Raw genomic sequence first — 27935 nt, 5'->3', positions numbered from 1 at the left:
TGAAAATGAAACATTTTCTTTACATTTTGACTTTCTATGGTTAATTGGACACAACTGACATTCAAGAGCACTACAAAATAACCACTGAAATAAGGTAAATATCCTCCTTAAGATTTATTTCAAATAAAATAATGCATTCCAATAATATTCTTCCAGCCTGACAAAGAAAGCTCAAACTTTGTGAAACACTATGTTTTAGTATCTTTAAAAATAAAACATGTTCTCATGGCAAAAATATGCTTATGAAACATTGTGTTCTAATCGAAACTGTGTTTCATGGGAGGAAACAGTGGTGATTTGTAGTTGCCGGGGGAAGCTGTTAAGGCCTGGGCTGGGAAGCCATTCTCTCTCCTTGCAGCTGAGAACAGACATGAGTTAATAAGGGTAGGAGAAGCCTGCTGCAGAAGACCATCAAGTCTAAATTTTTTTACATTTTTAAGCAATCCACTGGGATAGGATTAAGCTCTAGAGACAGACACTCTAAACTTCTTAGGGATAACACCCAGAGAGCAATTTCCTTTTGTAAAATGGAGCACAAAAGAGGAGGAACTGGTAAGACCACCATAAGCAAAGTGTCCCTGAGCTTGTGGGGCTGTTTCTTCCCTGTCCCTGGCGAGTTGTCTCACTGGCCTGCAGATGGCGAGTTTGCCATGTGGAGATGTGTCTTTTTGCTGACAAGGAAAAGCCCTGCATCCTTAAGAGACTCTGGAAAACAAATTCTGCCTAAAGATGGTAGCTAAGAGTTAACTCTTCACCCTGCCCAACAGTTGTCCCACAATGCCTCCTTTTGTGTGCATGACCAGCTGTCTACCAGGCACGAGGGAAGATGGTAATATCAATACTTCAGCTGATCATTAAACATTACTCTTTGTAATGGAAATAGAGATCTTTACTACCCACTTCAGCAGCCACAGTCTACAGCACAAAATCACTAAGACTGTTCTTCCAGGAGGTGAAGCAACATTACATGATAATCATCTGATCAATTTTCTGGTCCCGCCCCCCCGCCCCCCCCCCTCCCCACACACAGAGTCTTTTTTAGTAATACACAGACATGAATTAAGAGATACCCATATTGACTGCTCCAAATGTTTCACAGCAAGGTACAAGGTTAAGACTTAAGCAATGACTTGTAGTGTTATGAACTCAGTGCCACAATGAGTTAAATTCTCCAGAGTTCAAAAATTTTGAGTCTGGGCACCACTGAATCATGACATCTTTCTAGGAAAATATTGTTTTCATATCTATTTTTTCAAAATCCATGTTTGTGTTTAAAATTCATCTGGATTCCTTCACCAATTCACAGAAGTAAAATTATTAATGCTTCACAAAAGTAAAAATAAGATGTTGCAAAGAGTACTTTTAATAGACAAAAGAATATATGTTTTTCCTTCACTGTTCACACAGAAACTCTGCTAAGCTCATCCTGTGACACATGCATTTCCTATTGCTGGCTTCCCTCTCTTCCTTTCCATTTTCCTCCTTTTCCCCTTACATTTCTGTCTTGTTCAAGGGCTACAAAATGAGACTGGAACATGAATCATGTGTTTCCAAGAAATATAGAGAACTTTCTCTCTGGGTCAAATTTTCCAGTTATTGTTCAATAAAGACTCCTGAGCCCTCCCAAGAGCCTCATGAGAAAGAATTTCTTTCCAGCATGCAGCTGCTAATTAATTCCTGGGAAAACCCCAAAAACAGAGTTTTCAGTAACATAGTAATCTTTCCATTCTGAAGTTTCACTGCTATATTTTAAAGAAAACACTCGTAGACATTAAAAAACTCCATTGTTTGGAACATGCTGTTTTGATCAGCTACACAGATGCACACATATACTGCATTCTGGCTGCAGATCTCAAATTGGTGACAACCGGGTGCTCAAATAACTAAAATACTGGGGGGAGCATGGAAAGTGTTCCCATCCCTCCTGTACTCTGGGGCAGTACCCACTTGTCCTTGGATACCTTGGGATTTTCCCCTTTGCCACCACCCCAGCTGCAGGAGAAACCTGGTAAGGAAGGCCGAGTCCTCTGCACCTTGGAGCCCTGGGCAGCACAAGGGACAAGGCAGGTAGCAGCATCCCCTCCAGCATGGCAGAAGGATATCTGGTGCTCAGCTGTCAGACCACAAATGCACAACAAACAAGCCAGGCCTGTTATATTTGCACCAGGGCATTCTGCCATTGTCTTCATCTCTACAAGCCACAGGACCATAAGAGCTGTGTTCTGTAACACAGCCCCATCCAAAACCTTGTACAAACACCAACCTCCTCTTGCTCTGCCACTGCCACCTCTGTCCCCCATTTGCCCAAGGGAATGGGTGGGTTTTGCAAGAACCTGGACACATCCTTGAGTGTATTTGCCCATGGCTTTCCCTCTGCTCATCCAATTCCCAGGGCTGCAGGGCTGCTCTCCATGACAATGAGCAGCTGTGCAGCACAAAAAGGTGTGGAGGCTCCTACAGTAGCAGGGAAGGGTAAGTGCACAGCAAAGGCTGTGGTAACAAAGAGGAAGCCTTGATTTATGCCCAGAAGAGCATGTTCCTGGCAAAGAGCAGCACTTGGTAACTCCTACTTCCAGCAATCTAGAGACTCTGTTTCATCCCTCGATTTTAATAGCTTGTCTTTGACCCCACAACAGATTGTGAGTCATGTGGGCAAAGCTAAGGGGAGCAGAGGCAATACCTCTATAGCATATTTCACCAGCCTGGGGGCATTCCCTTTGCACACACAGCACTTCTTGGCTGATAAAACAGCAATTTTGGCTGACTAAATCTCCTTTCCTTGCTGCAAAACATTTTCTGTCATTACCTCTGCCTTTCCCAATGCACATAGGGCTTCCAAGCTCAGTTGAAAGTGAAGTTGCCACAGGGACTTAGGAGTACCTAAGATCAGTCTTAAAGCCCTATCACCATTTGGCACAGAGTGTACTTTTGTATTTCATAGGATGGAAATCCTTCAACTGCTTTTCCAGATTACTGTGGACCAAAATAATCCTAGGGTTTGTTGTCATTTAGATGATGTGGCTGTGCAGGACGGAAAGGAAGACTACAACTCTGGCAATCTCTAACAGCACTGTCTCCTTCACCTCACACAAGCCATTTTTGGAGCCCCTCCCACCCTGCCCAATTTCTGCAAAGTTCTTCCACTTCGGGGCAGAAGGTGGATTTGGCAGTGCTGGGTTAAATGGTTAGACTCAATGATCTTAAAGGTCATTGCCAACAGAAATTATGCTCTGATACTATTGTCGTGTGTGGATGGAAGGATTTCCATTGCGCACCTTGGCCAGAATAAAGTAATGCCTGATTCTCTAATACTTAAGACATGATGTTGGATAGTTTATTTGATTCCCACTGTTTTGGTGACACTAAGACTCTGTGATTCTTTGTTGTGCCTGCAATGGACTCAGTACCTGCACTGAGACCGAACCAACAGCAAAGTGGCTTTGCCTAGTTGGAGCCCTTGCATTATGTAGGTTCTGACTCTTTCTTTCCTGTTCCACAGCTGACAAGGTCTGGATGGTATTTGGCTTAGATCACCAATCAAATCCTCCACGATTTACTTCAAGGCCCCTTTGACATTCACTGATAGTGTCTGCACAGTGATTTCTTTGGGTGTTACTCTGCTGCAGGCACAGATCAAAGTGCTCTCTCTGACTCTCCTCTGCTTGTCATCCAACTTGCATTCCCCAGCACCACAACCAATCGGAAACTTTTCTAATGAGGTTGCTTTATCACTTATCAACATTATCATTCAGGACTGTGGGTAGATCTGTGAGCTTGCTAGTAGCAGTGATAAGAAAGATGCCCTTGGCAAAGGCAGACTGAATTTTGCCCTGCAATTGCTCCCTTATTCTGGGCCAGCTAAGGATGCCCCTCTTACAAATGTGGGTCTAAATGGCAAATGTGTTCACGTTCTCTCCTGTCAGAGACTATAGAGTCTTCTTCTCTGCTTTTCTCAGTGTTTAGTAATGGCGGAGATAGGTTTTGCTGTAGAGATTACTTGTTTCCCAAAATCTTAGAAGGATCACAGAATAGCAATAAAATGAAGGCAACAGGAAATCATTGTTTCCATCCATAACACACACAAAACATAAAAAGTGAGAATTTTGTAGAAAAGTCATTAACTCCATAGATAGTAAGAACTAAAGGCTGTAAAATTGCTCTCAGGACTAATTACCAAAAGGAAAAGAGAGGCAAAATAAAAGCAAAATTCAATTTGATGGAAACAAAAAGAATTAATTACTTTATATTACTATTTGCCTAACACATGCTTAGTTAAATCTTGAGAGCTGCACATAATGTCACTGTCTTTAGGAACATGGTTGTCTCATCTGGCAGTCATTATTGTTGTTGGTATGTACAACAAGTCTTCTAAAAATAGTCATGTTCAAATTAGAGCTGCAAAAACCCTGATGCAGTGGTTCTCTGTGGTGCCCTGCCTCACCTCTCCAGATTCTATCTCTTCTAAACATTTTTACCCATCTTAATAGTACAGACCATTAACACAATTACTGTATTGCAGTATGTATGTTCAGGGAGGAGACCCAAGATGCCTTTGTTTTTTTGTTTAATTAAAGGTAAGTGGTAAAATGGAAAGATAAGCATCTTGCATGTCCTTATTGTCAATATTTCAGCGTTCACAGCTTGGGTCCTTGCAATCATCTACGGCAAATTTCTCGTATATTATTTCATGGTACTCCACTGGTATTCAAAATTGTTTAGGAAGAAATGCTAAATGCAGGCTGGACCCAGACAACTGAAGGTAGCTCTGTGGGTCAGGGCAGTATAAGTTGCCAATAAGTGCACAAGAGGATGTATTTACAAAAGGTACTGAAGGGTGCTGGAGCAGCAAATAAGACCATAGAAAAGCTAAAGCCAGACGTAGATTCTTATGTGCTACCTAATTGTTACTTCTTCCTGAAAATCAGTCCACCAGAGCTGTCTTTTGTTTCATTACAAATGACCCTTTATAAGGACCCTTGAGAGTAACTGTGAGGTTTTTAAGTACTATTTATTATCACTACATAAGCTTGACTGCAAGGACCAGCATTAGCTTTCTCTCCTGGGAATATGAAAAGTATTGTCAGGGACATACTATCATTGCTGTGGGAAATACAACACCTTGCTAATCCTGTATTTGTTTCATGTAGAACCCACACTGTGAACTCTGACCACCCCTTGTAGTAACCACACAGCAGTAGTCTAAAATACGGCCAGCAAATCAAAAGAACTACAGAATTTATTCCACACAGAATAAGCCCTAGTCATGCTCATGAATGCTGTGTGCACTTTGAAAGCTGAGTCCTCCCTAGAAGAGGACTTCCAAGAGTCCCCTCTTCTTTTCTGCCTTTTTTCTTTTTTTTTTTTTTTTTTTTTTTTTTTTTTTTTTTTTTAGAAGCACTGGGTGAATCTGAGGAAGTTCTCAGCAAGTTGTCCATCTTCCTAGTATCTGACCATTTGATTCTCAGCTTGCATAGAGATGCTAGATTTGGAACTTTGCTGTGAGCAATAATTGATCCTGTAATGTGCAGGGGGGAAGTTCTGCATTGTTCTGCACGATATCCAATGCACCAGTAGATTTTTTTCTACCAGCTTGAAGGCAGAACTTGCTTTTGTTCTACTTGCAGCTCCTTCATTTTTATTTTCCCTGAGTACTCAGATATGAAGTAAAACTGTGACTATACCTTCCCATTTATGATCTGGCCTGCTTTAATGTATAGCCCCTGCCTCTACTTTTTGTAACACAACAAAGAATTGCCATATGAGAGACAGAGCAGCCACATGTAATATATTTCATGAGCAGAATATATGCTAATATTAATATATATGTTACTCTAAAATGGGAAAGAACAGTGTCAGAAATACCTGAAATATGAAAAAGAAAAATTACATTATTTCGATTTTGACAACATACCAGTTTGTCATAGTACTGGAACACTTACCCGCAAATAAACACAAAATGAGAGTGACATTTTTCCTCCAGTATTAGTCATGTGATGTAATTTGTAACCTGACAAAGTAAGCCAGAAGAAAGTAATAATTTGATCCTAGATGTTGCAATCACAGTTTCTTCCCTTCCAAAGGAATTTAAAAACATGATACTTCAGCTGATATCCTGATCCCATGTAAATACTGAGGCATGTCTGTACTGATGGTTGTTGCTATAACCTTGCAGTTCCAAGAAGCTTCACTCCCTGTCAAACCCAGTTTCAGGTTTTCACAAAACTTCTTTTTCTTTCAGACTGTGAGTTTGAAAAATGTGTAGAGGTGAAGAACAACCTCCTTGGGAGCACATTACCTTTTGCAGAGTTTGGCACTTCAAAGCTTGGAACTCACAGAAAAGGAATTTGCTGACTTAAACTAAGTACCCCTGTATGTATGCATTATAAAACAGTATTTAATTACAGAAAATTCACATCTGTGCTCCTACAAAACTCATCTTTATTCCATGTGTGAAACTGATGTCTGTTCCTGAGTAGATATACCTTTTTCTCTTTACACCAAATCATCTTGTTACTTTAAGGATTTTTTTATTTAAATTGATTTAATGCGTTATTTTTAGAGAAACCCCTTACTGCATAGAGACAACTAAGTGAAATAGCTAATGTTCTTCACGGCTGAGACCTTGTATTTACATGCAAGTACTATATTTAAAGATCTGTAATGATAACTCTTCCTGTTTCTTACCAACTGGGATACTACTTGAGACAATTGAAATGACAGCCCTTGTGTAGGAATCCTAATGCAGAAACCATCAAAGGCCAGGAGAAGGTTTGCCCTAATTTTTCTCAACTAAGACTAAATGTGAAATCATAGGAGACAGAGAACATTCAAATTAAACCCCATCCCTAATCAGTTGATATTTGAGCTGCCAGATTTGCAAGGCAGGTTTCCTTCAAAACTGGGGATAAGAGAGAAAAGGGGATGGGACAAGTAAGGAGTTAATAATCTCCAATCTTGCCTATCATCTCTCCCTATGAAATTTCAAAGTTCAGTTATAAGCCTTGTGCTCATGCAGCCAGGAAGGAAAACATCATCATTGTGATTTAAAGGGCTTTCAGCACACCCCTCATGATCATTTAAGTAGATAAGGATAAACAAGATAAACAGAAGAAAACCATCTAGAAAATACTTCACTTTGTCGTTGAATAACAAACACATTTTACAGAGTTGCAGTTTGACCTAAGATAGATTCATTAATTTCTCTCCTCTCTGCTCAGTTCCACACTGTTGGGTTACTGATCTGTGATAGCTACTGACCTTTCTCCTAAGGACACCCTTGTCCCTGCCTTAGGAATGCTTCCTGCTAATAATGTTTAAATGTCTTTACCATATCATATTTTGACATATAATTTTGCTGTGTTTTTCTCACCAAGGGCACTACCATATAATTTCTCTTCCCCTGCTGTTTCCAGTATTGTCACTTACAGCCTTGAGCCTTCTTTTCTGACACAGCTGGAGGACAGCAGCTGAGCGCAGAAACCTTTCTGCAGAGGTTTCCATGGGTAATGTTGATTCTCCAGGCAGCTGCAGTGCTATGCAGCAAGCTTCAGAGCTCCTTTTTATAGATGCTCTTATCAGTATGCTTTGACTCCCGGGGCCACAGTCATACTGAGAATAATCAAAATACTGGCGGTTCCTAGACTACACGTGGATGTAACTTGTTCTAGCAGCTAGTAACCTTCATAGACATGGAGCTGTGAAGCCTTTAAGGAATAGTGGAAATTAACTTTTAAAAATACATTTCTGTCCTTGCTATGCAGTCTTTTCTAAAGTTCAGTGAATGCTGATGGAACAATTCACGTGAACAGGTTTAATCAGGCTTGCAGACTACAATTATGTAAGCATGATGCAATTTGCTGGGACAAAAACATGGAGCAAGTTCAGCATTTCATTATGGATTGAGAGCCATATGTAGATGAGGATTGACTAAACTTGGTAGGTAGCTGGCTGTAACAGGAACTGAACGTGTCTGTGGTGGTTGCATTCCTTAATCTCATTAGCTGGATGAGTTGTCTGGTCCTGGAGCACATGATGTCTATGTTAGAATGTAGACAAGCAGAGATATATAAACACACACACACACAAACACACACACATGTTTACTTTTTACTGGATATTCTATGCTGCCAAATCTTAACCTTAACTGTTTTTCCCAAGTATGGAGCAGCAGATTTATTTCAGCTCATGGGAAAGTTGCTCCAGCCAAAGAGTAGAGCTCCAAGGAAGCAGGGTACACTTGTGTGGTGTGGTTAACTAAATACAGACACAAAGATGAGTGGCTGTATGGAAAATCACATGAGCTAGGGGCTATTAAACCATCTTGTGAGCAATTAAGGTTTGTGTTTTTTTTTTTTTTTTTTTTTTTTTTTTTTTTTTTAGTTTAAATTCCTGTCTGTATTTGAAAAAGCAGAGCTGCTACCTTTTCTAGAAATGGTATTTTTCATGAACAGAGTCACCCGTGCTGTTTTAAAAATATTAGGCACACAATATCCATGTACACCTATATTCACACACACCTTATTCTTTCTTGGTCCTATAGTGCTTTTCTTTCCCCTTACAATATCTATACTTTGGCCTTCCTGAAGCCAGCAAAAAAAGAACCTCAATTTAAAAAAAAAACCCAGACACATATCTGATATTCAAAATAATAAATATATTTCTTCCATTCTTGGAAGGATAAAGAATCCTTATGGTTCCCACAGGCAGTCAAAGAAATGCTTCCAGCACAAATATTATTAAGGAATTTCTCCTTATGATCCTTCTCCACTGCTGGCCTTAAGAGTAACAGTGGCTGTGGGGTGGTATATGAGGAGCTGGACCACATTTCAGCACTGCTGATACATCAAATGTAGGTGACGTAGCACACATGTCACAGTGTTAGGAAGCATAAAGCCACTCCAGAATAATTCCTGATAAGGCTGAGAATCACTCTGGTACTGTTATTTAGCAACTGCTCTGCAAACACAAGAAGGGAAGTTTTGCTCACTAAAATGCAGGGTATGAGAGAAGCAAAGCTCTGAATGCCTCAGCCACTGAAGCACTGATCTGCAGCCTTTGCAGGGAACACGTCTAAATGCCTACCCTTAAAGGGAAGTCACTATTTTAGGAAAGTCACTGTTTTACTCTGGGAGCAGAATGATGAGAATTTATACCAAACACGTTCACCATAACATAAAAACTTCAGGGATAAAGTTCAGATGCAAAAAGCGTGTGGGGGAGAAATTATATAAAGTGTATTTCCTTTTGTGCCAGGTGGCAGATAGGAAGGCTGTGAGCTTCACTGGCCTGAATGCCAACTAACACTACCCTTTTGCACTCTGCCACAGTCACCAGCTCCTTCAGAAGAAAAGGATCAAAAGTAAATTGTATCCTTTTCTACTGATCTCACCACTAAAGCAGTTTTCAGATTCGAGGGTTTATGCATTCGTTTCTTTGAATGCCTTTAAATGCAACATGCTATCATCTGCCCAGAAGAGAGCAGCATTGATACCCCAGGAAGGACAAGCAAGGTATTCTCCCTTGCCAGACAGTGGGCTGGCTTGTATTATCAGACAAAATATGGGGATCCAATAATTGTGCTGAAATTTAGGAATTATTTCTGTGAATCAATTAATAACCTAAGCATCCTTAGTGGGAGTTTTTGTGTGTAACAGGCATAAATCTGAGTCAGCCACATAGCTGTGTTGGTATTAGAGCAAGAGAAACTGTTCATAACATTTGAGGCTTGAGTAAAAGTACACTGTGCTATAGAGAGAACTACCCTTGATGCACAGCAGATGTACCTTAATTAATCACAGAACAATCTGCTGTTTCCAGGGAACTTTTGATGCATCCATTTAAAGGGCATACACACCAAAGGGCCTGATGTTGACAGATGAAGTATAACTCCATTACCTAACAAGCCTATGATTTCAGGATTCAGAGGAGAAAAGGATATTCTGCTTAACTGAGGCTTCCTTCTTTTTCTTCCGTGGGACAACGTTGGCTCCCATTCCCACGTCGGGAAGGATTTTGTGTGGGGCTGTGGCCGTGTGGCGGGCAGAGCTGTTTGCCGAGTGTGTCAGTGCCCGCGCTCCGCAGGCAGCGCTGGCGCCCAGTCGGGCCGGGCTCGGCGGCTCCCCCGGGCCGGGCGGCGATCACACTCCCCTCTGCCAGAGCCGAGCCGGCCCTGGTGCCTGAGCAGTGATCTGAGCAGGACCGCCCTCCTGCAGGAGCAGCCCTATGCCCGCTGGAGCGCACAATTCCCTCCCGGCCCCCGCGAAGAAAAGGTAATAATTATGTTTTGTTGAACAATCGCAAATTTTCACAGCACTGCAATGGCTGTGAAACCAAGTACAAACCTCTTTATTTTCTTTTCCTTGCCATTGGAGCCGAACTACATTTACATCTCTGTGCGGGTAATTGCCTGTGATCCCGCAGAGGGAGGGTGGCTTTCCTGAAGAGTGTGCTGAACAACTGTTGCTCTCCCTTGTGAAATCCCATCTGTTGTCTGCAGCAACTCTTACTTGCTGGCTGAACAAGATAATGTTTCCCCAGCAGTAGCTGTAATTTTCCAAGCACTTTGCTGGGTGCAAAGTCAGAACTCGATTCAAAAAAGGACAAGCAGGGATATAATTTTGCTCTCTCCCTTCTGTTTTGCGGTGTGTTATGAATTAAGCTGCTGGCAGTCAGATAGGGCTGAGTCCTTGTGGGCTTCAGGCTTTATTTGAGACCTCTAAAGATGAAGAGCAGTGTGCTTATTTTGGAGGTGGATTCTGGAAATGGGGAAGCCAATTTTTTTTTTTTTTGTATTATTTTCTGTATTATTACTCCACATTTTTTTACAATCTGCCATTTATTATTTAAATAATATCTAAATGAATGTTAGTTTACAGTGGAAACTAATCAGTAGAAGCTGAAGTTGGCAATATTCCAGCGTATTGGGAAAAGGCTCTTCACCCAGAGGGTGACTGGGCGCTGAACAGGCTCCCCAGGGCAGGGGTCCCAGCAGCAGCCTGGCAGAGCTCCAGATGCGTTTGGACAGCGCTCCCAGGCACAGGCTGTGACTCTCGGGGTGTCCTCTGCAGGGTCAGGGCTTGGGATTTTTATGGTCCGTGTGCATCCATCCTTCAACTCAGAACATTCTGTGATTTTGTGATTATGACCGTAATGAACAATTTGGGGAAATTAAAAAGAACATTGACGATTGGAGGGAAAAAAAAAAATCCCAAACCAACCAAGCAAACTTAAATAATAATGCAACCACCTCTTCTTCCTGCTTATAGGGAAATTCCTTGGGTTTGAAGAGCTGTACCTGAAACCACTCTTCCCTCGTATGAGTAGGACATTTTCCTCGTGCTAAAACATTTGAATTTTCTTTTTCCCTGAGAGTGAGCAAAATGTGAAATGCACAAATCTAAGGCGGGATCAGCATCAGACCCGGGTCTCCAGCCGGGCCGGCCGGGCAAGGGGGGCGAGCCTTCCCTGGGGGCGCGGAGCTGCCCTGCCCTGTGCCCTGCCCTGCCCTGTGCCCTGCCCTGCCCTGCCCGGCCCTGCCCTGCCCTGCCCTGTGCCCTGCCCTGCCCTGTGCCCTGCCCTGTGCCCTGCCCTGCCCTGCCCTGCCCTGCCCGGCCCTGCCCTGCCCTGCCCTGCCCGGCCCTGTGCCCTGCCCTGTGCCCTGCCCTGCCCTGCCCCTGCGCGGCCCTGCCCTGCCCCTGCCCTGCCCTGTGCCCTGCCCGGCCCTGCCCTGCCCTGTGCCCTGCCCGGCCCTGCCCTGCCCTGTGCCCTGCCCCTGCGCGGCCCTGCCCTGCCCCTGCCCTGCCCTGTGCCCTGCCCTGTGCCCTGCCCTGTGCCCTGCCCGGCCCTGCCCTGCCCTGTGCCCTGCCCCTGCGCGGCCCTGCCCGGCCCTGCCCTGCCCTGTGCCCTGCCCTGCCCTGCCCTGCCCTGTGCCCTGCCCGGCCCTGCCCTGCCCTGCCCCTGCCCTGCCCTGTGCCCTGCCCGGCCCTGCCCTGCCCTGCCCCTGCCCTGCCCTGTGCCCTGCCCTGCCCTGCCCTGTGCCCTGCCCGGCCCTGCCCTCCCCTGCCCTGCCCTCCCCTGCCCTGCCCTGCCCTGTGCCCTGCCCGGCCCTGCCCTCCCCTGCCCTGCCCTTCTCTGCCCAGCCCTGCCCTCCCCTGCCCTGCCCAGCCCAGCCCACCACCGGCCCTGCCCTGCCCTGCCCTGCCCTGCCCTGCCCACCACCGGCCCTGCCCACCACCAGCCCGGGCACGGGGCGGGCCCGGCGGCCGCCCCCGCCCCTCGCAGGCGGCGGAGAGTTGAACTGGGGAGCCGGAGCTGGACGCGGGGCCGCGGCCGCGGCGCTGCTCGGCCTGGGGAGCGCCGCTCGCCGGGCTCCAGCGGGGCGGCCGATGGCGCTGCGAGAGGACGGGCGGGACTGGGCGTACAGGTAGGTCGGTAGGGCTGTCGAGAGCGCTGCCGAGAGCGCTGCCGAGCCCCGCCGAGCCCCGCCGCGCACGGAGGGCGGGCTGTGCCTCCCCGCGCCCGGAGCGGCCCGGCCGGGGGAGCCCCCACAGAGCGGCCGAGGCTGAGGGCGGCGAGCGCCCGCCGCAGCCTGCCCTGCCCCAGGACAGCCGGGGAGGGCGGCTTCCCGAAATCCCTGCCTGCTCCCTCTTTGCTTTTTTCCCTTGCTGCCTTGGGAATGGAGTGGAGCATGAAATTAATCTGTACTTGCTGCCTGGGCAGTCGCAGTCGTAAATAAGAGCTGTGTGTTCGTGGACGTGCGAGGGGGTTTGTGTGTGTGTGTGTTCTCATGTTCTGTGTCTTCAGAGAAACCCGTGTCGGGGGTGTCGTTGCTTTTTACACCTGTGGTTTTGTGTCAGATCTGAGGAGTACCTGAATACTGAGGTGATTCTTCTAAACAGCCAACAATGTAATAACAGTTTGAGGTCTGAATATTTAATTGTTCCTCATCTGATTCACGCCTTACCACCTGTGACGCTCCCGTGAGCCAGTTTTCCCAGGCTGTGCCAGTGCTGCTCCATGGCCAGATTCCTTCGCCGTGAATGAAACAGGCAGTGTTTTGGGAAGTTAAATCCTCAAGTCTGTCTTGAAACCTTGTCTGACTGGACAGATCCCTCTGCCTGTTTACCTTCTGCAAAGCCCATTAATGTCCTGTACTCAGGTGGGGCACTGCAGGTATGGGGCACCCGGGAAGTTGCAATAAATCTAATTTAGCAAGGTAAGTTGATGTGTCAGAACAGAATCAACCATGCAAATCTGATACTCTGTCATTGTTGTGCTGCCTGAGATAATGTGCTGTAATACTGAACAATTGTAAAAGATAATAAAATAAGCATTTTGGTATTACATATGAAGAAGGTAGATTGACACAAGGATTTGTCTTTTTCCACATTGTATATTTTCATGAAGATAACTTCAGAAATTATCAATTTATAAAATAACCTTCATAACTTGTTACACTTGTAATTTCTGTTGTCACTTTTCTGCATGGAACTGTCTGGAGAGAGAATTCAGGCCATATTGGAGCTGTTGTGTTATATCTTGTACTTTTCAGCTGCCTGTGTTGTGGAGAAAAATACCTCCCAGACTTTTATGTGGCCATGATTTTGTGCCAGTTTTGCACACAATAGGTCCTTTGCTCCAAAAACGCCTTACTTAAAAAAAACAGTGAAATCTGTGGAACTGACTGAACAGTGCATGTTTAAAATAATTTACTTAAACAGCTTTGATATGCTAAATGGAGTGTAACAGTTTGCGTAAAGTAGGTTTTCACTGGGAAGAGGGCGTCTTAAGCTGCTTTTAGAAATAGCAACTGGAAGTTATTTAAAGCATACTTGCATTTTGTTTTGTTTTTTTTTTTTTTTCAGCTGTAGGTATGTAGAAATGTCATTTTTATTTTATTTTGTAGGGTTGATCCATATGGGTTTGAAAGGCCAGAAGACTTTGATTATGCATCCTATGAAGCATTCTTTTCCAGATACCTAGTGGTACTCACTAGAAGAGCAATAAAATGGTCCAAGCTCCTAAAGGGGAATAACAGTATACAGAAGAGTTTAAAAGGTGAGCTTCGTGTCTCTTTCTAGGTATAAAAGTGCATTATGTTAGGATTCAATAGGTTAGTGTTTTTGAATGTTAAATACTATTTCTGTCTTCAAATGAAAACCAGTAGTATAAACAGCAATAATGCATAAGCAAGTATGCTTATTCTTGTTATTAGTTGTTAGAGGGATTTAATTTAAACCTTCCAAAGGAGTAATCCCTCTTCGGCAAAGGAATATCTTGTTATATCTGTAACACTGGCACTTGAAGATGCTGTTTTGCAGCTGTTAGCTGTATTGTACTCTGTGCTGTCTTTAAAAAGACATGAGATTATGTAGAAGATGCTATCTTGAACCCCAGGGATTAGGATGTTAGGGCTCTCAGTTACTGCCTCTTTAACAGTTCTTTAGGCTGCTGAGATTTTCTAGCTCTCCTTATCCTCCTTTTGTAAAATGACATTGATCATGCAGCTAAAAAGGTGTCTGCTAAGAACTGATGATAAATGCCTTATGAAGTGAAGAAAGTAAGATTAATGCAGGAGCTAATGCAACATTGGATAAAATGCTGATGGGAATGTTAATGTCTGCTTCAAAGAGCATGAAAATCTCCTGGTATTGTTTTATCTTGCAAGAAATACAGGTAAAAGTAAATGGACAGAGTCAGAAGGTGTTAGGGAATCCTGTGAAACTAAAGGGTGGAGTTTCCTTCCACTCTCTCTTCTGGGTTATGTTTTCATATATGTATCTATCTAAATTTTCCTGTTTGCTCTAAATGGTGCTGATCAGGTTGCTTTCTCTTTGGGTGTCTTCTGGAGTTGGGCAGAGTTCCCTCAAGTATGTTAAGGAAAAATTGAATAAAACTAAGCAAAGATTATTTGGACATTATAATATAGGTAAAATATTTAGAGCTGTGTTCCACATGCAGCTTTGGCTGATGATTCTGATAGTTTCGTTGTTTTGGGGTTGTTTTTTTCCTTGGCACCAGGAATGGGATGATAACTAGTGAGACATTTTAAATATAACAGTGTATTTTGTGTACAGATGTCTCTTTTAAGGGTGTGAAATTCCAGAAAATGTAGGTCTGAGCTATAGCTGCTAGATGATACACTGAAAGTATCTACTTCTGCTATCTTACTTTTCTTGCAAATGTAAAGATGCTTTTGTTTGGGGTGTCAAGTTTGAATGTAGTGATAACTACGGGCCATTTTGAATCAGTGAGGATTTTGAGATTCTGCAGAACTTCTAGTTGTGGAGAAATAATCTCAGTTTTGATTCATACCCTTAATGTGGGAGTGGTAACAGTGGCAGCTTTTAGCAATTTTTGTGAGTTCATTTCACTTCTCTTTCGTTGTGTTCCCAGTTCTAGCATTTTAGAAACAAAATGTTACTGTGATACTAACAGTGGGAATGCCTTTGGTCTCATTTTGGAGCCAAAACTTTGACCAAATCTCTCAACTTGTCCACCAGGCTTCAGAACCAGGGGTCATGCTGCCCCACTGGGCACGTAATGGCAACAGCCTTTAAGGTGTCTTTGATTGTCTCCAACAGGCTGCTCTTTGTAGAAACTGGAATTCTGTAAATCCACTGAGGCCAGGCACAGGCCATGGCTCTGGACTGTCACAAGTCCTTGTGGGCTCGTGCATCATCTTTGACATTACTGGCTTTTGCCAAAGATACCTGGATTTCTAGGCTATGGATTCTCACATATACATGTAATTCCAGGGAGAGTGACAGGAATAAATAATATTGAGGAAATGTATTTTGAGTGTAGATTCAGAGTTGTTACAAAAAGCTTTCTGCATTAGCCTCATCTGATACCTCTGAGGAGAAGAGTGAAAGGTTGACCTGTGAAATTACTGATTTAAAATACTTTTTCTCCTTTCAGTATTAAGATTTGATTTTTAAATACCTTTTCTCCTTTCAGTATTAAGATTTAATTTTTAAATACCTTTTCTCCTTTCAGTATTAAGATTCGATTTTTAAATACTTTTTCTCCTTTCAGTATTAAGATTGAAGTCTGTAACATGCACATGGAATTGTGTAAGCAGGTGTGTCCTTTATCCTGCAAGGTGATTATGCAGTGATTTCCTTGCAGGCAAATAGCCTTGCTGCTTATCCACTGGACTTCCCTCCTCCTCCAGGACCTGACTTCATTGCTATGAAGCTTTGCTCAGAGCTGCTGGCTCTGCCATAAGCTAGAACTGAGAAGAATATTTGATTTGCCACTTCTCCCCCCAAACACAGTAGCTGTGAACCACTGCTGTGTGAGTAGGTATGAGAGAGACAGTATATGTGTGGTATCTCAGTAATTCCACACCCATTTGTCTACACAGAGAGAAGCTCATAATTTCTGCCCAGGTGAACAGGAAGAAGTGATGACTTGTGTTAATTTTCCAGTTTGGAAATGTGGCATGTTCACATGCTACTGAGTGTGCCTCATATCCAGGGTGGTTTGTATGTATATAATTCTGTTCCACTGTAAAGAAAAATAATTAGACTACATTTTAGCAATGGTAATTAAGCAGTACATTCTCTTGTTGTGTATTGGAGCCTGCTGGTAGGGTGGGTCATGGGAATTTGGCTGATAGTTCCTTTCACTCATTCCCCAGTCTCTTCCTTTTTGTTATTTTTTTGGTATTCTGTTTTCCCTCTCACCCTTATCTTCACCTTATTTCCACTGCACGTGAGAGTTCATAATCATTGTTTGCCACTTGCCATCTTTCTGTCTCTCTCTCCCTCTGCCACTACAGACATCCTCCTATTTTTTTCCTTGTTTCATTCAGCTCTATCTTTATGGGACCAAAATACAGCTTTCTGCTCTGTTTTGTTTACAGGTGGTCAACAAACTGTCTGACATAATTGCTCAAACTATCCTAATTCTGACCAAAATCATGCTACACAAAAGAATTTGGCTATTGGTGTACTAATCAAAAGTGACCAGTAGCAGATGAAACTTTGTGATCTTTGATAAAATACAGTGAAAGGGAAAAGTAAATGTATTAAACAGTAGTTATAACATGATCACTTCTGTTCCAGCCCAGGGCTTGGCAGAATGAGAGTCAGTTTGACTGGAACTTTAACATTTACAGCACTTATGTGCTCTGATTCTTCTGTTCTGTATTCATGAAATAAAGCTTTCAGTTCCTTGTATGCTGTTTCCAGCTCTTTTATAGAATTTTTCTTCAAATTTATTTCCTCAACATTCAACAATAATTGTTAGTACCTGAAAAAACAGAAGCACAGATGCTTCTCAAAATCACACTCTTCTGATATTTTTAAGATGAGGTAAGTTTTGGTTTAAAATGTTCGGGAGTTTTTGGCTACATAAACTGAGTCTGTGCTGTAGAGTGAAACAATATTAATGGGAGAAAAAGGCAGTACAGCACTTACCTTGAAGCAGAAGTTTTCAAAATTTTCATATTCTACCATCAAACAAGGATAGGAAGGTTGAAATGACTTATTTTTACATCTTGTTGTTATAAGTAGTGTACATTATGTTATTACAGGTGTACAGAAAAAAATGTTATTTTCTGCATATTTTTCTCTTGAAATTACTTTGGGTATTTATCATCACTGTTAGACTGCTGCCCTATCAGGTAGCTGTTTTTTCTTGTAAAAAAGGAAACCACATTCATAAAGTGTGACTCTAAACTTGTGAAACTGGCACTAAGTGTCAGAGGCAATTGAATTAAGAGGGGGTGAGGGTTTCTTAAAAATAGATGTTTCATATTTTGTTAATGAACAGAGGCAAAGATTTTACATAAAGATATTTCTTACCTATTTATGCTCCAGAATTTAGACTGCATACTACGATTGTCCTGCGAATTCTGTGTGTAGTACTTGGGGCTTGCATCTAACAGTGCTATCTTTGAGATCAAGCCCTTGGTTTACAACTGGCATGTGGGTGGAGACCTATGCATGATCTGGCTTCATCTGGGAAAGCTCCTCAGATATTACAGTGGGAGGATATTCTGCAGTGTGAACTGTTGTTATGGGCTTCTTAGTTCCCAAGGATAATGTGGAAGAGAGCCTATGTATTTCTTTTTGTATAAACACAGTTCTATATATAGAATATATCTATGTCTGTCTACATAAATGATATATATTAAACTGCAGCTGTCCTTCTTTTCAAAACTACTTTGCTGCTTCTGAATGCCAGTTTGCAGATTCTAGCAAGTATTATAATGGTGTGAGGAAAAATACCACAATGCAAAGGGCTCTTGTATTCCTCAGGGGGTGAGGGAGCTGGGTCAGTAGTCACTTGGGGTGATACAAGCCCATGGCTTCTACTGCTATGAGAACGATGACACTGAGGAATGATGAATGTGTGCTGTGCTCCAGGCTGCTTTCCCCTTATGCCACTGTCAAAGGCTTGTCCATGCTTCTCTGGAATTTAATGTGTGTTGTTGGATATCAATGTCGGCTATGCTTACAGAATTTGCAATTCTTCCAGAAAAAAGTACCATCGGGATTATGTGTTAAAATGTGATAATCCAGTATTTTAGCAAGTAAATTTATTCCTAGGCTTATCTGAATGTTTGCTGTTAACCTAAATGGGACTAATTCTTGATAGTAATTTCTGTATTTGCTATGTCAATTTGTAGGATTTCTTGAGCATTAGAGTTCAAAATCTTGTAAAAAAGATGAACTGGGGATTATTAAACCACCCTGGAAACAAGTGAATTATTTCTAGTCTAAAAGAAGGTTGTAGTTAAGGTAACTTTACAGCTAGAACTGTGGAGTCTGTAATCCATAATATAAATTCTCATTGAAAAGCTAAACAGAAACTGTACCCTGAAGACCAGGCATTTGTTACAAATATGTTTCTTTGAGAGAAAACACCAGATTTTAGGTGGGTGAAATGCTCATTATATGTGCATGTTTATGTTGGGTGAAACGGGGGAAGCAGCTTTAGGTCCTGAAGGATAGGCAGCTGTAATTAGGTGGCATTTATTTAGAAGGCTGAGTTGTATAACCTTGCTTCACTCTGCTGTTTTTAAGGCCTTTAGTTTAGGCAGCATTTATTACAGAACTGTGTGAGTCAATAAAACCTGGCTAGGTAGTGATATTGTGTGCGGTAGTGTGTGGGTGGAATAAAAATCCCCACGCGGATTTGAGTCCCATAAAATTTAGAGAGGAGACATTGATGCTTTTTATTGATACAACATGATTCATTTAGTATGAAATATCTGTTTCATTTGTCATTTTCTTCTCTCCCAAAAAAGAAGAATCTTAAACATTCAGATGTCTTTTTGGGTCAGAAAAGGTAATGGTGATTTAGGATTAGGTACCCATAAGCAGCATTGACTCCTTATTAATATTTTTATACCATTCCCAGGAGGAAGCTGCTTTTATTGTCATTAGCCTGATGCTTCTTCCTGTAATCTTGCATCATAGTTATTTATACTGAGTCATCTGCTTAAAAAAACCCTGAAGCACACCCTTATGATGAAAATGATGCAGGAGATAAGAGCTACTTTAGATTTGAAAAGACTTCCACAGTTATTCTAGGAAAAAGTCATCTGCTGCTCACTCACATCTCCAGTTCTTCCGGGGCTCATTTAGACAGGAGGCACATATTTCATTTCCTCAGTTTCTGCTGTATTTCAGTGGTCAGGTGCTAAGCTGACCCTTAGGGTTATGGTAATTTGGCCATTGATGTTAGAGCTGAATGGGCAGAGCTATCATGTCACAGGCCACGGGTGATGTAGGAAAAGTCAAGTCAGTGAAAAAGGATATGAAAATGATAAAGGATAAAGATCAAGGGGGAGCATTGCTGCTTGTATCTCCATCCAGAAAAGTAAAAGAAGAGGAAAGGATTCAAAATTCTAACGAGGGAAGAGAGGAGGGAGGAAAACCTGAGTCTGAAGATCTGAGGGGAGAGTCTGAGTGACAAGAATTTAGGATTGAATCTAAAATATACTCTGCAGCTAAGAAGTAAACGCTTATCCTAAAATTGTAGCATAGGAGAGAAAATAAAATCTCCAGTCAAGAGTTTTCCTATGACTTCTTAACTTTGGAGTACTCATTTAAAAAAGAATAATACAGATTGATTAAAAAAATATTAAAAAATTAATAAACAAAACCAAACTTCTTGTCTTGCAGTGAAGAGATATATCAGGAAAGGCATCCCCAATGAACACCGTGCATTGGTCTGGATGATCGTGAGTGGGGCCCAAGCCAACATGGAACAAAACCCTGGGTATTACCACAGACTTCTTGAAGGAGAGAAGAATGCCAAGCTGCTTGAAGCAATCAAAACAGGTTATTCTCTTGATAATGCTGCTTGTCTGTATTTATCCATCCTATGTCCTTAAGTGTTAGAGATCAAGTTATGTCATGGAAAACTTAATGTTTCTGTAGTAGTGGTTTAAGTACTGAATTAACACTTAAGTTAGATTAGCCATAAGCTGTTTAACAGTACAGATCTTTCCAGGTTCATGATGTGGTTAAAAGCATTAAGGAATGCTTTTAAGGAAGATTAAAAATTATTTGAGAAGGAATAAACTAGAAGACATTACAGTGTCATCTAAGTGATTGAAGAGTTGTAACTTTGAGCCATGACACCTGCCTTTGAGTCTATTTCTCCTAGTTCTGTCCCATAGGACACTGGAGAAGCAGCAGGGCTGGTTGAAGATGTGGTACAGAGGCCCATATGAGGCAGCTGAAGCATGCTAGGATTTCAGGTTGAGCAAGAAGACTGATAAGAAAAAGCTGTTGATAGGTTTGTATGAATTATAAATGGTGCAAAGAGGATGAATGAGGAGGAATTGTTGTTTGTTTCTTGTAACATAAGAACCAAGGACACTGAATCTAATTTGCCATACTGCAGGTTTAGAAGAGTTGTGGCACTTGTTACTGTGCTGCAGATGTTAGAAGTATGAACTAGTTTAAAAAGGAATTTGATAAACTGAGAGGTGGGGGAATCCAGTTGATGCATGAAATATTAAACACTAAACGTAAATCCCTGAGAGAAATGTAGGAAGTGAAACACCGCTCCTCTACTAATCCGTTTTCATGCGTGCTTTCTGTGAACATTGATCAGTGGCCAGTACTGATGGCAGGGTATAAGAGCAACCAGACTTTAGGCTGGCCCACTGGGAGGAAAAAGGCAGTAAGTGAGGACAAACAAGTGGGAGTTTGATGTAATTGATACTTGCCCTGAAACCTGCTACAGCAGAGCCTTTGTGGCAAAGCTGATATTAGCTGAATTGCCCAACTAAAATGTCAAGAGGTTGGGCTCTGCTCTGGAACAATGCTGAGGTTATTTGGTTAGAAAGGCAGGTTGTCTTTTTCCTCTTGCAAAAACCCAGGTACTTAAAGTTTGGGCTTTATGGATTCTTATTTGAGTTGGATAAGCCTCCAAACACTTTTGGTTTATACAGAGTTTCTTCTCTGACAGCAGTACTTTGGGCTTTTGGGACTACACGCCTTAGTAAGGTATTTTGGAGCATCAACTTCATGCTCCTATGAATATGGACACTAGCCAGAAACCTGCAGGCTTATATCCTCCTCAGAACTAGAAACAGTAGAGCTCTTACTATGAATAAAAAGGGAGCTAGTAAGATGACTTTCTAAAGCCCACCTTGGTAAGGGTCTGGAGAAGCACCAAACTATTCAATTGGGGTAAAATTTCTGCAAGAGAGAATTGAAAGCAACTTATTTCCAGTACTAGACAAAGATGTGAAGGGTCATTAGGTGGCTTTCCACAGAGGTTACAATGAAATAAAAATATTTTTGTGGGAGAGGAAAAACACTGGGAGATGATAAAGATCTATTTGTGAACTATAGAAGAAATAAAGTTTCGGAAGAGCTACTGCATTGATTGGAAAACTGTAGAAGAGAAAATTAACATGGAGCAAGTGAGGGGAAAGATAAAGGAAAATGGCTTGGAAGACTTTATTGGAGGGGAAAAATATGATAAGGACCTCAGACACTCCTTCAGAAAGGAAGAACCAATGTGGACACAGGAGGGATGAAAGGAGCAAAGTACTTAAGGTGAATGTAAACTTTGTGGTTAGTGTGTTTAATGAACGTGTTCCTGTTGACTGTGCACATTCTGTAGTGGGCTTTGGCTGAGGACTCTTTTAGTGTGAATTGTTGCCTGGCTTTCATTTTGTTTCTTTAAGTGTTGTTTTCCCATTACTGTAGTTGTTTTTAATAATAAAGCAAGGTAAGATGTGGATCATGTGCTGTTCACTTTCATGTTTGCAGTTTCCAGGCAAGCGTGTGGTATTTATTCCCACAGCTGTAGAGTTACAGCCCAGCACAGTGCTGGCGTTTATAAACCAGAGAACAGCAATCATACTTCTTTCTTTTTTCCCCAGGGAGGGACAGGAAGACAAAGCCAACCAAAGACTTTATTTCAAATTCAGTTTAAAATGTGTAAGAGTCAGTGTGTCCTCTTTATTTCACATGCCCAGAAGCTGCAAACAATTTTCATGTATGTTCAAAACTAGTTTTCATATGGGAAAGCCTTTAATATGGTACAATCAGGTTAAAAAGGGCAGGTAGACTGTGAAGAAATGGACTAATCTTTAAAGAAAAATCTGATTAGTAATAGCAACAGAAGTCTTTCAGCTAATTAAATCTGTAATCTATTCTTTCACCATATTTGCCCTTTAACTTCCTGATTCTGAACTCGTGAGCTTTATTGTTATTTTTTTTTAATATGGTATTTGCTGTTCAAACATTTTTGTTTTTTTAAGAAAAATGTAGGAAGGAACAGGCTTCTAACTCTTAACCATTAAAAAAGAGCTTAAAGAATGCAGGTGTCTAAATTTTTGTATCTTAGTTTATGTACACATTTAGAAGGGCATGCATTCCAGTAACACTTTGTTTTTCATGCCCTATTATAGGAAAGCTTAGTAGGACAAATTATGTTGTAAGATAAAAAAGTGGCTGTCCTTCTAATGCAGAGGCTACATGCTGGATGCAAAAAGACTGGAGTGTAAGCTCATTCTTTGGAGTAAGCTCCCCTTAGGTTGGGCCATTCTGAATTTTTGCTCTTGTATCTTGTCTTTTCTCTCCATTGAAAAAACAAACTTTTGGACAGAAGTGTGTCTGTGTCTGCAAGTGCTCAGGCATGTACATGCAGCTAATCTGTGTTTCCACTTTTGCATTTCATGAGGAGGAATTGTAGGTGCTGTGAAACCTACAATTTGATACTTATCAGTCAGTCCCAGAGTCTGAGCTGTGCTGTGTGACAGCTGGCGTAAGGATCTGACTCTGGACTGGATGATAGTTGCAGGATCCTAATTGAGTTTATGATGGGTTCAGAGGAGTAATTCAAACAATGGTCATTTCACTGGAGACAGGGAGTATTTTGCTATCCAAGCACTAAGAAGCTTTTCTGAAGCTTCTCTGAAACTATGAGTGGAAGCTGGGAATTTTCAGGTGAGTTTAAAGCATTTAACCATGCAAAAGGAAGGGGAAGAGCACTGTCAGCTCTTGTGGCTCACTGTCAGAGGAGCCCTATCAGGTCATATCCAAACAGCTGCTCATCTGGTCTTTGGTCTACCACAACAGCTGAAGGGAGAACTGGAGGAGTAAAGTGTGTAGTGACATTTCCTCAGAATGTTTTTCCTAGTCTCCAGTTATCTGCTGTTTGGAGAGTTGCCAAGACATATGCTGCATGTTTGTACCTAATAATGCTGGATGGGGAAAAAAAAAATCACAAAAACCCTTCTGGTTGCTCCTTTTTCATGTTGTTTACCATGCTCATGATTTTGCAGATTTATGCTGTCTCAATGCTGTTAAGCACCTCCCTCTAAACTAAGGAGCTTTTATCCACTTGGGTTTATGCTAGGTATGGTAGCCATTTTATATCTGTGGTCTTCCTTGTTGCTATTCTTTTCTGTAAATTCTCTTATTCCAGTGTCATCTTTTGGAGATGAAGGAGACTGGAATTTATGTATATGCTTCTCAGATTTATACAGTGGCAATACTGTTCTTTTATAGGAAATCCTAACCCTGTTGGCTTGCTTGATTGCTGAAAACTCTTGAACTGTTACTTGGTAGTGGGGGTTGTGAGGCTCAGTTTTTCTGACTTTAGTTAATGACAAACTTGGCCTTAACTTAAACAAACCCCCAAGCCTCCGAAACAATTTATAGTTCCAGGTGTTGCAGGGAAAAGCTTGAATATGACTGCAAAATATCCTTCAAATATACTGGTTTTACAAGTTGCAATTTATGGCCTAACCTCATCATTCTGGATTTGCAGTGCAGTTTTTGAGTGCTTGCAGTTGGCAGTTGAAATGAATTTTTGCTCTGCTCTCTACTATGTAATAAACAAACAAACAAAAAACCTGCCTGGAAGCTCTTCAGAGCAGATGAACATCACAGATGTAGCAGTGGCAATGAAATTACTGTAAGTGGAGTAGAATATGTTAGTTATAAAAATAGTTGTGTAATTTACTGACCACCTGTGTCTTGGAGTGGGAAGCACCTGGATATGAAAGTAAAAGTGCCATGGTTTTGAAATGTATTCTTCAATTTAACACTCCTACAAAAACCATGTGGTGGTTCCTCTCTGCACCTCCAGCTGGAGGGACCAAGGGCAAAGATCATGGATTGAGATAAGAACTATTTACTGGAAACGGCAATGAGATACAAAAACGATCAGTAACAGCAATATTAATAACAAAAGGTATATGAAACATTGCACACAGAAAGAAAACAAATGATAATAGACAATACCAGGTGGCTCCCTCTGCCACTTTCTCAACTGGTTAGAACCCCTCCCTGGAAGACAGTTCCCTTCCCAGGCCCCTGGCAGTGCTGAGGTGGTATAGAACAGCCTCCAGGTCCTATAGCCACACCCCCTCCCAATTACTGCAGAAATTAACTCTGTCCTGGCTGGAATGAGGACAAAAAGGAAGGATGAGAGAGCAAGGTGAAGAAGGCTTGGGGGGTTTGTAGAGGCCTGACTTTTGAAGTACCCTAAGTAGGAAAAGCACGAGACTGGTTTCAAAAGCATCTTTTTTCTGGACTGCACTTTGAAATTGCTTTGCAGCAGAAATAGCATCAATGACTGTGGTTCTTGGTACCAAAATAGACAGCTGTTTTATAGACTGAGGCTAATGTGTTCTGCTTGTTTGTGTTACTGAATGAGGTAGAAATACTGCAGACCTGTGAGAGGGAAGAAAGAAGCCAGTGGTCTCATGGTTGCTGCACAGAGGTAAATCAGCGGGAAAGCTGGTGGTTGGTTTTGTTTCATAGCAGCATAAAACTGCCAGCTCAGAGACCTGAAAGACTGTAAAAAATATTGCTATTGGGATTTAATCTGAATTTGCTACAAAAGAATAGCTAGTCTTTTCATCGTGACCTTCTTACTGGTTCTGTGCTCCCATACCTAATTTATTTATAAGCAGCAGATCTGCACATAATGACAAGAATGTCACAGTTTTGGGATTTATCTAGCAGTATAAGATTCTAATGTTCTTTTTGCTGCTTGAGAAGAGCCCTGTTTTGTTTTGGTTTCTTTTCGCAAAACTGGACTAGTTTGAGGCTGTGTTCCTTTGGACAGTAATGCCTATTAAGAGCAAAACAGATTAGGTTCTGACAGTAGGTCAGAGGATAGGCTATGCAGAGCATGAGAAGGAGGATGTCTCCCCTGGAACAGATGTATTAAAGTGGATGTAAGTGGTGAAGCCAAATGAACAGCCCTTGCCTGCTCCTGCCAGTTGCCTCAAGTCATCTCTGACCCTCATCTTGTAGCATGGTAAAACATATTGGCTTGTGTGTTCCTGTGGAGTGGGTTGAGTTCCCTCACCTGAGTAAGAGGAGCCTCAGAACTGGAGGAGGAAGGAGAGCATGCAAATGGAGCAGAAAGTGCAGGATGGAGAGGGAATGGGACACTCTGCTCTTGTTCTCAAAGTAATAATCTGGCACGAGGAGTCCTATGAGACCGCGCTCCGTATTTTCTATTAAGGGTAAAGCCTTTTAACTCTTGTATCTTTGTATCTTGTTTTTTCTCTCCATTCCATCACCCTAAACTAAAATATTGTTACTAAACATAAAGGAAAGTCTTAAATCCTTCTTAGAACTAGGGAAGGCTTCCCCTAGTCCTTTTGAGAAAAACAGGCTCTGCAATCAGAAAACAAGTTGCAGCTGATTCTCTTAATTGCAGGTTGAGAAATTACAGATGAGTTCAGTTTGAGTAGTCCCTGCTTGTATGTGATGGACTTTTTTTACTCTCCCCTCACCCTTTCTCTGCATAGCTGAGGAGAAGAGCCATGGATAAAATTCAACATTAATCTTTTCTGTAACATTCAGTATATACTTTAATAAGGATTAAATTTTGATTATGCAAATACTACCAAGAAGAAACAAAAATTTATCCTGTAACTGTCTGTCTTTCAGGTCCTCTCAAAAATGGTATTTTTTCTTGTTTTTCTTCTCATTCACATGAGTGGTGAAGTGAAATACTTTCCTGTAAATTATTTGGTCCCTTTAAAAGGAAGAAATAGCGATTAGTGTGATAACTTCTTCATGCATGTGACTTCCACTATGCTACTTAAGATTTTGGGGTCTTTCTTCCTTTAGCTGCTTGCAGCTGAACTTTGTGTCAAAGCTGTAACAGACTTCTTCCTTTGTGCTGGAAAAGGCTGATAAAATGTGATAATTCTTAGGACATGAAGATCTGTACAGAGGTGCTGTTACTGAAGTTTGTTTATAACTTTAACCCAATTTGTTGTTCTCAAACAACTACTCATATTTATGAACAACTCTTGGGTTTTGAAAAATCTCTGAAGTTACTCTTAGACTTTTAAGTTGGAGAAAAAAATTCTATTTAAAGATCAGATGCACAAGTCTGTGCATGTGACCTTGGGTTCTCTCTTTATGGAGTGAAGCAGGCCAGAAATTAAGTCTGCCTGTTTCTTTCTGACAACTAAGGGCTGTTTTTGGGGTGACTAGCTCAAACTTGCATGTCTAATTTTTAGACCTTTGTAAGGAGAGATGAGTCCTACTATTAATGTTTGGTCTGAAAAATTAATGGTTGGAAATGTCAGTAATTGCATCCTCCTTACTTGGTTAAGCATTGAGCTTGAAGCATGTGGGAATGTGGTCTGCTGCTTGGTTATCAAAAACCACTCCCATTCTCAATGATCTTGCACCAGTGAAGAGACAACTCTTCTCATGATCACATCATGGAGAAAGTTAAATTTTAAAAAGTGATTTTTAAGTGGAAGTCAGCAGCTGTGGGAACAGGTCTGGGGGGTTTTGGCTACTACTGTTTGGTAGAAGTTCACTGAATAAGTAAAGTGAAAGTTCATCTGACTTGTTATGAGAATATGGTTTCCTAGAGGCACAACTGATTTCATGCCACTTGACTTGATACATTTGGCATGTCTTGTGTCTGTCAGTCTAAATACCTGGTTTGCTTTCATTTAAGCCTTTGCAGTCAGACATGGAAAGAGTCCAATCCAATCTGCAGGAGAAATTCTTTAGGCCTGCTTGAAATTGGTTTCTGTACACTAATAGGTTTATTCTTTCTAGGAATAGATTATCCTTGAATGCAAGCGCCCTTTTAGCCAAAATGGAGGTAAAGCTGTTTCTTAAAAATTAATCTGCCAAAACAATTCAGTGAACCAAAGTGAAGCTTTGGTTGTACTTCAAAAGATTTGTAGAAGTTTTTTTAGAAAGTGACAAGGAACAGCTCTTAATTTTGGTCTTTTTCTCTTTTGTCTAGACATGAACAGAACATTTCCAGATAATGTAAAATTCCGCAAAACCGCTGATCCGTGTTTGCAACACACACTCTACAATGTGTTGGTAGCGTATGGGCATCATAATAAAGCAGTAGGATATTGTCAGGTAGGTAATCATTGTTTTGTAAACAGTGCTGCATTTCTCGTGCTAACTCTTCTTGTCCGTTTGAATGTGTGTTCTTAGAAGTAC

The 27935-nt window shown here is 41.6% G+C and overlaps 1 protein-coding gene across 2 annotated transcripts in view; it reads left to right on the top strand.

Annotated features, from left to right (window-relative positions):
- The first annotated feature begins 10175 nt into the window (after positions 1–10175).
- Positions 10176–27935, top strand: part of GRTP1 (growth hormone regulated TBC protein 1) — a 36402-nt gene continuing 18642 nt past the window's right edge. Inside the window, exons 1-4 of one of the 2 annotated variants that reach the window (XM_083884902.1) lie at positions 10176–10268; positions 13904–14055; positions 20139–20297; positions 27727–27851. In XM_083884902.1, coding sequence (XP_083741028.1) covers positions 10222–10268; positions 13904–14055; positions 20139–20297; positions 27727–27851 — 483 coding nt within the window. In that variant the 5' untranslated portion in view covers positions 10176–10221. Of the gene's footprint in view, positions 10269–12320; positions 12422–13903; positions 14056–20138; positions 20298–27726; positions 27852–27935 lie in introns of those variants that run through there. The other variant, XM_083884903.1, reaches the window with a different exon arrangement.

Source organism: Zosterops lateralis, assembly GCF_965231275.1.
Source record: "Zosterops lateralis genome assembly, chromosome: 2".
In the NCBI taxonomy this organism is placed as follows: domain Eukaryota; kingdom Metazoa; phylum Chordata; class Aves; order Passeriformes; family Zosteropidae; genus Zosterops; species Zosterops lateralis.
The sequence above is the reverse complement of the archived record's forward strand: the minus strand, read 5'-3'. Positions and strand labels throughout refer to the sequence as shown.